At 42.6% G+C, this 12212-nt stretch overlaps 1 protein-coding gene across 1 annotated transcript; it reads right to left on the bottom strand.

Annotated features, from left to right (window-relative positions):
- Nucleotides 1–6204: 6204 nt before the first annotated feature.
- Nucleotides 6205–11291, bottom strand: Aard (alanine and arginine rich domain containing protein). The gene is made up of 2 exons (XM_008837962.3): nucleotides 10893–11291; nucleotides 6205–7088 (listed from the first exon to the last, which is right to left on the bottom strand). Exons 1-2 carry the CDS (start codon nucleotides 11232–11234, stop codon nucleotides 6933–6935), a joined length of 498 nt encoding a protein of 165 aa, XP_008836184.1. The 5' UTR covers nucleotides 11235–11291; the 3' UTR covers nucleotides 6205–6932.
- Nucleotides 11292–12212: the final 921 nt, after the last annotated feature.

Genomic DNA, 12212 nt, shown 5'->3' with positions numbered 1-12212 from the left:
AGAGATGACATCTGATGGTGCTCCATCCTGAATTTTTGTATCAGTGAGTTATTAGGGTTCAAGTATATCAGTTAAGGTGCCTTTTAGGTATAAGGAACTGAATACCAATAAAAAAAAAAGTAGTCTAAATAGTTGTGGTTTGATGATGTTATCACTGTCCCAGAACAAGACCAACCAGGAGCAGGCAGTGTCAGGATCGATTCCTCAGCTCAGTGATTAATGAGATCAAGTAACTGCATTTTTGCATCTTTCTGTCCTCTCATCCCCAGCGAGTCTACATGGCTCCCATCTTGTCAAAGAATGGCTGCAGTATGTGAAAGCTTTTCAGCCTCTTGTGACAATGTCTGCAAGAAAGAAAAGAAGCGTGAAAAAGGTGCTTACCTCCTATCTCTCCTCGTATAAGGGAAAATTTCAGAATCAGTCCCCCACCCCCATGCTCAGTAAATTTCTCCATATGTCTTACTGAGCAGAATGGATTCCTTACCCATACTGCATTTCAAGAAGGGATGGAAAACTAAAATTGTCATTCTTTTCTATTATTATTATTTTGTGTGTATGAGTGTATTGCCTGCATGTATGTAAGTACACCTGTGTCATGCAAAGCCCATGAAAGTCAGACAAAGGTGTCAGGTTCCCCTGGAACTGGAGTTATAGATGGTTATTGGTCACAATGTGGGTGCTGGGAATCAAACCCAGGTCCTCTGCAACAGTAGTCAGTGCTCTTAACCACTGACACATCTCTCCAGTCCCCCTAAAACTGTTATTCTTAACCTCTATCTTGGATTTGGACAACTTCTATCAGCTAAGAAGAATGAGCAAAATTCCTGTTAGGTAGACTGTTGTAATAAGCACATTTCACAGGCATTAATCCATGGACTCTGAACAACAAACTCATCCTTTCTGAAAATCCTTCATCAGAACATTATCATTTCATAGATAAGCAAATGACCACAGACACGTTACATGAGCATATGAGGGTCTGAAGGAGCCAGGATGTCCAAGACACCTTGCAGGGCTATGCTCTGGAAAACACCAAGCATTGCATTCAATCGGCAGTGTGTACTTCAGCAAGCTGCCTCTAAAATCATAACATGTAAAAGTTCTGAGTGATGCTTGTCTCCCTCTGAAGTGCAAATGTGACATGGTTTCCCTCAGCTTCAGCCATAGAATGTAAGACGAGCAGAGGGACATCTAAGAGTGATGAGAATTCTTCCTGTCATCATCAAGGCTGCAACAGCTGTGATGGTGACCAGGACAAGGGCTGGGTCTGAAAGAGTCCACTTCCTGGCCAGATGCATTGATAAGCTGCCAGTAGCTAACACAGGTGTGAGTAGAATCCAGCCACCGCAGGCAGTATTAGACATTTCTAAATCAAAGGGATGCTTTAGGGATCATTTCCAGCCCTCAGTCAAGTTTTCAAAAGAGAAAAATTAGACATATATACAGCAATCTGTCTAAAATCACCCAACTAACTTATGTAAATTATGAAAAACAAAGTTGGGGCTTTTTTCAGGGAACACAACAACCTGGAGGTGCGTCTTCAGTGAAGGCTTTGTTGGCTCTTGCAAAAGCTACTTTAGCGCTCCATATATGCTTCTGTCGAGCTTTTGTTATAATACTGAATTTGTGTATTTGTGAATCATTCTTCACAATCCTGGATGTGACTCTCAATGGCTCCCACTAGCTAGCTGAGTGATCTGTGTCAAGTTGCATCCTTTCTCCATTCTTATTCTCTTTTGCTTTAGAATGGGGAAAGCAATAGTTCGCACAACATGGTGTTACAAGGACAATTCAGTTGAATTGCACCTAGCACTGAGTTCCAGGCATATTCAGGAAGACTGGAGAGTGGCAGTTTTTATTGATTTTATGTCTCCTTACCCCATATTCCCCATTTTTGAGAAATAACTTATTAGTCAACAGAGAAAACTATCAACAGAACATTTAAAGATGTAAGATAGGAAAGAGGCATAGGGAAAGTCAAGTCCAAAGGGGAGCAAAATGCTGTAGAACTGAAGGAAAAGGAGAAAGAAACAGAGAAGATCCTTTCTCATCAAGTGTTCAAAACTAGGGCCTGGGTAGATGGCCCAATCAATAAGTACTTGGTATACATCCATGGGGACCTGAGCTCAGATCCCCTGACACTGCATAAAAGGAGGACATGTCACATGTCTACAATTCCAGTGCTGGCATAGAGGGAAAAACAGGTAGATCTCTGGAGCTTGCCTGTCAGCCAGCCTAGCCAAATCATTGAGCTTCAGGTTCAGTGAGAGACTCTGTCTTAAAAACTAAGACAAAAACCAATAGAGGAAGACACCCAACTTTGACTTCTGGCTTTCACGTACACATGCACCCGTATGTACATGCGTGTGTACCTACATACCTACATGCACACATACACAAACATGTATACACATATACACTATACACACACAAATACAACACACACACACACACACACACACACACACACACTCCAAAACCAGCTTCTGGGCCGTGATGATTAGTTTTCATTGTCAATTTGACGCAATCAGGAATCACCTGGGAAAAGAGCATCAATGAAGGATAATCTAGATCAGGTTGACCAGAAGAGATGTCTGTAGGGGATTGTCTTAATTATGTTCATTGATGTGGGAAGACCCAGCCCACTGTGGGCAGCACCATTCCCTAGGTTTGGATCTCGGACCATGTAAGACTAGAGAAAGCGAGCTGAGTAGTAAGTATGCATGCATTCATTTCTCTCTATTCCTGACTGTGGATATAATGTGACTAGCTGTTTTAGCTTGCCACACTGATTTCTCTGCTTATGATAGACTGTAACCTGGAATTGTGAGCTTAAACAAACACTTTTTCCCCTAAATTTCTTTTTGTCAGGATATTTTAGCAGAGCAACAGAAATGAAACTAAGACACAGGCCCTTCAATGTAGGTTGTTCAAGACTGAAGCAAAGTACCATCTCTAGATTTTTTAGGTAGTTCTAACAAACTTAAAGCACATGGCTAGTAATGATAGAGCCAAGACTAAATCCAAGGTAGAGGATTCCACAAACAGGTCCTAAACTCCTACAAATCATTGCAAGGATTAAATATGCTAATGAAAATGTAGTTTGTGGCACAATGAATGGTCTGGGAGTGGTGGCTATGATCCTTGCTAGTTTCATTGTCCCTAGGTTACATACATCCCTCTTGCAGAGACAAATGATGGCACTATGGGGCTTAAAGAAGGAGTAGAGCCCACTAAACTGCAGCATTCCTCAGAGTTACATAGGACTGTCCTCTGGCATGTAGACCATGGACAGATACAGTCTTCCCAAGCTTAGTTGTGCCCACTTGCCTAGGATCATCACAGCTAACTAAGCTTATTGTCTATTACACTCCACAAGGAAGGAAGGGCAGGGAGAGTCTCGGGACCTTACAACCAACCAGTCAGCCCTAGTTGCACAACAGGGAAAGGCTAAGGGTTTATAAGCTGAGGAAGCGTAGGAGAAGCTCTGTCAACATTTTTTGTGTGGCAGTGAGGAAGTCACCATTCACACTTAGATGATGACTTTCCAGTTCAGCCTGAGAGGAGGAGCACCTACACTCCTGTAAGTCAACCCTTACCCATCGTTCTGCAAGTAAGCCCAATAAGCTCACTGGCTTTCCACACTGCAGTTTGATGAAATCTTCCCTTGGTTTTTCATTGGGACCAAAGAAGGAGGGGGCAGACGTTGTTTTCACTCCCTCAGAAGTTTCCGCTACAATCAGCATCAGGAGAAGAAGCCAAATGGGCAACTCTAAAAGAGTCCACCCATCTTGGAGCCCTGTTGCCCCGTCCCCATGTTCTTCAGGTGCATCAAGATCCAGAGGTAGTCAAGGAAGTCCAGCTTCCACCCTAAACCAAACCACATTCCTCATCAAAATCTAACTTTCCTTAAAAGCATGGGCAAAAAACTGATGGCAGCAGCAGCAATAACAGCCAAGACAAAAAGCAGCTGGCACTAGAGAAGCTGGTGCCAGGCCCCAGGCCTGGAGGGACCCCAGGCATGATTACAGCAGTAAATAAACAGAGCTGATAGCTATGCTGGGCACTAGACCCTGCCAAAAAGGGACAAGGGAGGGAGGATTCTTGTAATTATACTAGTGCAGGCTCAGCTCTCATGAGGTTCTCCAGAGCAGACTTGTCTGTCCCCAGGCTGGGTCCTACAGCAACACCTGTTCCAGCAGAAGTAGTTTGGCAAGCCAAACAAAATGTGATTCATGCAGGCCACCTGTAAAGGAATTTGATGCCTAACAACCTGTGCAAAACTCCTAATTGTCTTAATTCACTTGGCTCCTCTTCCCTGGCCATTTCCTGCTAACATGGTTTTATCCCACCATAACACTGTAAGAAATTGTGCCACTTGAAAAAATCCAAGCAAATTGTCTTTAGTATGTCTTCTTTTGGCGCTCTCTAGCCACTTGTTATAAGCAGCTCACTTTCTTTAACTTATTCACTTACTGCTTCCCTGCTACATAATTTAGGTTATAATTATTTTCTCATTTTTCCCTTCCAGCTGGCACTCGTCTTGGTTGCTTCCATCTAATCTTTAAAATGTCAGGCTGCTGCCCTGATTACTTTTAAACCACAGAAAGATGGGAACTGTAACTATTGTAGGCCCATCCTCACATCTCTCAGAAAAGTCTCCCTGCTGACTTCCCATGAGTCTCCACTGTGGAATGAGGGTACAGCAAACTAACAAGAGTTGAGCATGCACAAAGAAAAGGCAGGAGAACAATCATCCGCCTTCTATGACTGTTTTTTTTTTTTAAAGGCGGGAGATAAACTAAAGCAGAAACAGAGCAGAAAAATTTAATGATAGTATGTTGTCGTATGAATCAAGCAACTGCTATATTTCCACATTGCACTGCTGAGATCAAAGACCAGTTCCACTGTTTAGGACGTCCATAAATAAGACACCTTTGAGGAAAGGAGTTTATTCTGCTTCTGCATCTATGGCCCCTGAAGGATACAGTGGACCAGTGTTTATCTCTGAAAGATCGATGAAAAAAAGGTATGTGACCAAAACTTTGCAATAAAACTATGGGTTTTCCTTCTGGTCTGACAATGTGAACATCAATGCATCTGCTGCCACAAGTTGCCTTTCAAGTTTTCTTTCTTTTGATGTCCATGTACTACCTTAGCAATATAATCAAATTACTTAACTGAACGCTAGCCAGTGTTGACAATCTGGATTCTGTAAGGAATTGGACTTATATAATGAATCACTTTGAGTATTTTCTGAAAATGAAATCAAATGACTTATTAAAATTAACCTTAACAATGCACTTGAGAATGACTGCTTCAACATCTAAGTTAAAGTTAAAAAACACAAATCACAAGGACTATCACAGTCTTTCCTCAAAAATTATGAGATAGCTCACTGAGCAAAAGCATATTTGTTCTGCAAGCCTGATGACCTGAATTCACACACACACAAAAAAAAAAAATCTGAAAGTGTCTGTCATCCCTCCACAGACATGGGAGCCAAAGACTGGACAATCTCCAGAAGCTTGTCATTATGTAGCATTCAAGAAACTCCATCTCAAACAAGGTAGACCAACACCACATCTGGAAGTTGTCCTCCGACCTCTACATGCACACCACAGTACATTCGTGCCTGCATCCACACACATGAACAACAAACAGCCACGTAAACATACACTTACACCTCTCTCTCTCTCTCTCTCTCTCTCTCTCTCTCTCTCACACACACACACACACACACACACACACACATAGGCTCATTTTTTGAGAATTTCAAGGAACCATGGTCAGATGTCAGGGCACTGCCTACTACTTGTTGACAATGTCCTAAAGTTGAATATGGTAACATCCCAGGCTTGCAGGGAAAAGAGATTAAGTATTCAAGGGTTAGAACAACTTATTTATGGACAAAAATAAAGAAAAATTAAATTTGGCCTAGACAATTCTCAACTCCCTACACACAATTTTCTTTTCTTTCTTCCTCTTTTTCAATCATTTTATTTTTTTGGTGCTGGGGGCTTCACACAGCCTAATCTACATTGCCAGTCATAGTATTTATTTTTTAAGGGAAAGCTCATCCTCCTTTCTGTTCTCTTTTGTCTTCAGGAACTAATTTTATTGTAATTAAATATTAAAATTGCACACATTGTCATATTTTTTATAGATAATAAACACTAGGAATATGAGTTAGGTCTGCAATTTTTTTATTAATTTTATTTTTGCAATAAGAAGACAGAACTTTTAAGGTAAAGCTAGGTATTTTAACTCAGCAATAAGAAACATTTTAATTCCCAAGTTAATTGAACAAAAGAACTGTATTAAGAAGTTTGGGGTGTAAGTCATGAAACTCAAGACTGAATCAATTGAGGGGAGGTTTTATAAGGACACGAATATTTCATGTGCCTCAATGATAGCAAGGCCTAGTGTATTTGCCTTGGGTTTGGGATATTCTTAATGCTGACCTCATAAAGGGCGTGGCTGGATTCCAGACAAAAGTAACTCTCAGTTTTACAAAAAGAAGAACACCGAATAGGCTACTGGATAGACCAAAAATAAATAAAAACAAGCACAGATTCTGACAGTTCATGCAATGCCAGTAAAAGGCAGGTAAGATGGGACAGTCTTTGACACTTTGGATTTTCTTCATCTTCCTCTTCTTTTTCTTCTGCTTGGCCTCCTTCTCCTTCTAAAAAAAAAAAAAAATTCAACCAAATCAATGAATGACTGTCTTTAAGACTTCAAAATAATGTATCGCCCTCCTTTCTTAGATTCGTTTTGTGACTTCCTCTTTGCATGTAGGTTTTCAGTGGACTAAGTGTCCCTCAGAGCTTAAGTAAAGCATTGCTAATGCTGGTGTTAGAACTGCTTCAGCGCCGCCTATGTTATCCTAAGCTTTCAGAGCTGCTTCAGAGCTGTGGGCTGGTTTCCCACTATGCGTTTCCAGGCTCCCGATCCATGGCATCATCTTCCCGGTTCCAGGACTTCGCTGCCCTATCCCTCTCCTGCTGCTTTTTCAGCTGCTGCATCTTCATGTTTAGATCCAGCAAAGTTCTGGCCAGCTGGTGGTTTTGGAAACGCAGTTCCAGCTAAAAGTCAAAAAAAAAAAAAAAAAAAGGATTTTTATTAGTTTTTTATTAGTTTGAGATATAGATCAAATGAAACTGCTCCCTGCACACGAGAAATAAGGTGTGCATAGCAAAGGGAAATAAGATACGAAGAAAGATGTATTTCCCATCTTATCCTCTGGTTCTGAGTGTTTGGCCTGGCCATAAAACTGGCTTTCTATATGACAAGGTAAAAATCCAGATAAATAAATAGCTTTTTAAATGGCCTTGAAATGAAAACAAAAATAGCTGATGCACAAAGCTGTCCATGTGAAGAATACCTATGCACTGAAGGCTGTTTTCAAGCAATGGCATGTGACCCATGATGAAATCATTTATCTTTATGAGCTTTCCCAGCCACGGGATTACTGCCTGGGGCTACCTGAGTGCTCAGGATCTGGGCCCATTTACTTGATTACCTGTCATTTCGAGTTTTCAGGATTTTAAATGGCCTCCCTTCCAAGCCAAAACATAAAATGACACCTCAGAGGCACATGTATAGTTATGTGTCCTTATATAATCTAACACTTTTCACTCTAGAATGAAACCTGTTAGATAGCAAGGCTGATCCAGGAGTTTATAAAGGCCTTTGTGTGTTAGAATAAAAATTTTTTTTTAAAATACAACTCCAAGGACAGGTTACCTAGGAGGTAGTCTGAAAAAGCTTAGTCCTAATCGTTGTATTACAACCTGAAATTAAAGATCAACTGTTTGTAAATTTCTTTAATAGGGGTCATGATTAATGCTGTTCAAGAAACAATAATTCTTTCTGTGTAAAATGCTTCATCAATTCATCAAGAGTAGCCACCCCAGGATAAGCCAGGGCACTATGTTAGTAAACAGCAAATACTGGATTGGTGGTTCCCTTTCAATTTCCAAAACAAAACTACTGGGCAAAGTTATCTTTCATTTTCCTCTAAGTCTTTTTTTTTTTAATTTTCATTCTTCAGCACCTGGAGAAGTGGAACCACTTCTCAGACAGCGAAGATTAGAAAAGACAAAGGTTTTAGATATCCAGCAAACAAACCACAAAACCATCACCATGGAAAGCCTCTGCACCATAACTACCAGAAGATTCCTTTCTCTAATTCATCTCGGGGCTCTAGAATCCTGCCCTGACTTTCCAGTTTCCTTTCCTGGCACTTTTTCCCATGTCAGCTCCTATCACAGGTGATGTAACACCTTGCCAGTTCCTGAGGAAACCCTGTGCTGAGCTACCGCTCCATCTGACCCCTCTGTTTTGAGATGTTCTTTGCCACTTCTCTTTCTGCTCTATGTAAATAAATGCCAGTTCTTCTGAGAAGCCTCCTGTAACTGCAGGCAGACATCACTGCCCCTTGTTCTTCCATGGTGTTCCATATGCATGGCTGCCATAACCCACACACTAAACTAGACTGATGCTGCTAAGGATGGGACTCAGTACTCCTTAATGATCGCATTCCCAATTCTGAGTATTCTACATATACATCCAGGGTAGGTTCTCTGTGTCTGTTAAAATATGGAGTGAATTGAAGGGATAGATGAATGAGCTGGTGAATATCTACCTTCTACTTTCATGCTGAGTATCAGGGGATAAAATTATTACTAATGATTCATCATTTAAGTAAAGTATATGCAATTTACACTTATTTAGGAAATTAAAACACTCATGGATTTTAAATTTCTTTCATCTAAGATCCCTTTGAGAGTCCGATGAAAGCTCCAAACCTTCTCTGAGAAAATTAAGGACTTTATGCACATAGAAAACTTTAGGTTTAACTCCAGAAATCCACTCAAAGACCTAGAAAGCGATTCCTTCCACTAGGAAAACAAAGCCAAACAGAAGAGAATATAAACAACAACATGACTCAATTGATGGCTCACCATTGTTACTACAAAAATTCCATCCTAATACACAGGATACCTGTACATTATATATGACACATCATGATATCTGTACATACAGGGGAACACTAACTCCCATAGAAATCAGCTAATATGCTATAATCAAAAACTACTTCTAGTTATGAGACTCTGAAGCTAAAATACCCACTCTTGCTCCTTTTGTATGATCAGTAACATGGCTAGAGAGTTCATCGAAATGGTTCCCAGGTCTGTAACCCAAGAACTGAGTATGCATAAAATTCTCTGTTTCCTTTCCAGAAAAGCTCAATTCTTTTAAAAATTCACTTATTTATTTTAGGTGTGTGTGTGTGTGTGTGTGTGTGTGTGTGTGTGTGTCCAGGCATCTAAGTGTCACAGTGTGCCTGAGTTGGAGGTCAGGGAGTCTGTTCTCTCCTGCCACCTAGTGGGAGCCTGGGATTGAACTCAGGTGGTCAGGCCTGCACACAAGTGCCTCTACCCACTGAGCCATCTTGTCCACCCAATTCTCAATTCTTGATACATTCATGTTTGTCCTTTTATGTACAATCAGCCTCTGAGATATATAATAATTACTAGCATAATGGTAACTGTCAACAAATATGTTGACGTTTAGAAATGTCATATATTATTTCATATAATTCTTATGATAATCCATGTGATTATTATCTCTATTGTGGAGATAAATTCAAATCTAATAATTAACATTCTTGAAGCTGTAGGGCCATCAAGTGTTAGCAGATCTTATAAAAGCTAAATCTGGGGCATTTGAATGCTCACAGCCTTGGAAGTCTAATTCCCTTCCGTCTCTCCACCTCTAATACATTACTTGTCTAAGCCCTCCGTTGATGGTGCAACTTTGCTGCAATGTTAAGGTTAAAGGTGTTCCAGAGCTAGTCCAGCCTGATGATCTCAACATGAGTCAGCAGAGGGGGGTGGGATGAGCGTGTGACGTATCCCAGGTCAGCACCACAGAAGGCTCAGCCAGGCCAGGCACTCCAGTGTGACGTCCTGGCCCACAGCACCGACCTCCGGGTGTCCAGTGAAGTGGATCCGCCATCCAGCTCCTTGTACTCACCGCTTAGACCCTGGATGAGAATCAGGTGTTCCGCCCACATGGCTGGATCAGACACAAAGCATTCCTTATCAAATTCAGATTGTTAACGTGGATTTACTGCCACATCGCCCTTCTTAATCCCAGAAATGAGATAGATAACCTGCCGAGGTTTCTTAAATTCGTTCTAAAGTCATGGTTAGTTGTAGTATTCATTGCAAGAGAACTTTCCAAGTTACATCTCCACTACACAACAGTACCATTTTAAAATAAGTTGCTTCTAATTTGTCCTTTTCAAATTGTCTAATTTAGGTTTTTCCCATTAAAAACTCATCTAAGATATCTACAAACACTTCTTCCTGTTTAACGCCCAGTCCTAAACTTATTTCCAGTTTTCTGAATTCTTAGCAAGGGGAGGAAAAAAAGTAATTTGCATGATTTAGAGTTTCTGATAGAATCACACCATCCATCAGAGGAGTTAATTTCATTGAAATTCCTTTTTCATACTCTAAACATGCACATACTAGGAGTGTTCTATAGGAAACTTTCTATAGGATAGAAAACCATGGAAACATATTGGAGAGAGATTAATGAAGTCCCAGGCCAGTCACTAGTAGACAGGCCAGGATCAACAACCCCAGGGAGCCCCTTCCCTCCGGATTGACATTTGGCGCTGCGGCCCATGAAGACCTCAGCACCTGGTCCAGAAAAAAAGTTAGAGCCCAAGAGAGATCTCTCTTCCTGGGAGCAAGCCCCTTGGGTCTCTCGGAGCCCTCGGATGAACTACGCTCTAGGAGCGGAGGACTAAGAAGCGCGCAGCTTGAACTACCCGCCGCGCAGCTTGAACTACCCGCCTCGCAGCCTGCGCTCACCAACTCCGCGCGCAGCCGGGCCAGGGCGCACTCCACGCGCGCACGGCTCCGCTCCTCCTGGACCGCGGCCGCCGCCGCGGCCACCTTCGCCACAGCCTCCCGCGCGCGTCGGGCGCGCCCGCGTGCCGCCGCCCGCTGTAAGGCGCGCTGGAGCTGCCGTCGGAGGTGCTCCAGCACCAGGCTGTAAGCCCGGGTCTGCGCCTGCACGTGGATGCGCCAGGTGTTGCAGGGGATGCGGTACACAGAATGCAGCACTGGGGTCCAGAGCCCAGCTCGGCCCAGGACTCCATAGAGACTCCGGGGCATCCGCTGCCTGCCGTGGCTGAAGTCCCCCAGTCCCATCTCGGTCCCTTCTGCAGCGCTCCTGCAGCGATGTGGTTGCGAGTAGGAGCTTTTCAAGGCCAGTCAAGACGGGGGCGGGGGCAGTTAACGGAACAGGCAGGACCCTAACTGGGGACGCTGTTCCTGCTTGACCACTCAGAGCGCTCCTCTGCCCCTAGGCTGGTGTCCTTCGTCTTCTCTACTTCTCCTTAGCAACAAAGGGAGGAGGCCAATGTGAGTAGAGGTTTCAACTGAGTCGGTTTTTTCTTGATCCTTAGAGCTCAGGCTTTGTGAAGGCGTGGAGACTGGAACAGCCAACCCACGCAAGCGGAAGCCGAGAAAAAGATGAAAGTTTGGAACCAAGGGAAGAATACTTTGACACAAAGCCGTCCCAACTGCCTTGATTTCTTAGTACTGTACACCTTTAAAATAGTTTCTGACCTTCCACAATCGTCAGGCACTGTGCCAGGTGTTGGTGTTAGAAATTCTAACAAGAAGCCTTTCCTCCGGTTAGTCAAGGGGAGAAGCTCAGCCCAATTTGTAAGTTAGGAGGAAGCGTCTTTCTACAAACCCACTAGCCCGTACGCTAGATTCTGAAATTCGGTGCTCCTTCCCGTCCTTGACGTCTTGCCATGTCCACATATACAGAAAGGTTAAAATGAAAAAGCAAACCTCCTTTACTCCAAAGTGTACAATTTTATAATTCCCAACCCACCAGAACCATGAGTCCATAATACTTGCATTGTATAGACCATTTTCTACTGCCTCGTTTTGAGTTGAGTTTCTGTACAGGAAGGAACAGTCCAAACATCTGTGGTCACAGACAGCAATTACATGAAGAAGGGGAACAAACAGTGGCAGGGATAATTCACACAGTACCCCACCTTGGAGTCTCTCACTCTTTTGTGTAATGCCTGAAATGTTCAGGGTCCATGGTAAGCACTGGAGGCAGGACGAGCATCTTTATTCTGCTCACTGTATGCCAAGCTCACTTTACCG

The sequence above is a fragment of the Nannospalax galili genome, unplaced genomic scaffold (genome assembly GCF_000622305.1).
Source record: "Nannospalax galili isolate Female #2095 unplaced genomic scaffold, S.galili_v1.0 scaffold17, whole genome shotgun sequence".
In the NCBI taxonomy this organism is placed as follows: domain Eukaryota; kingdom Metazoa; phylum Chordata; class Mammalia; order Rodentia; family Spalacidae; genus Nannospalax; species Nannospalax galili.
This window is presented reverse-complemented; position numbering and strand designations above follow the sequence as displayed.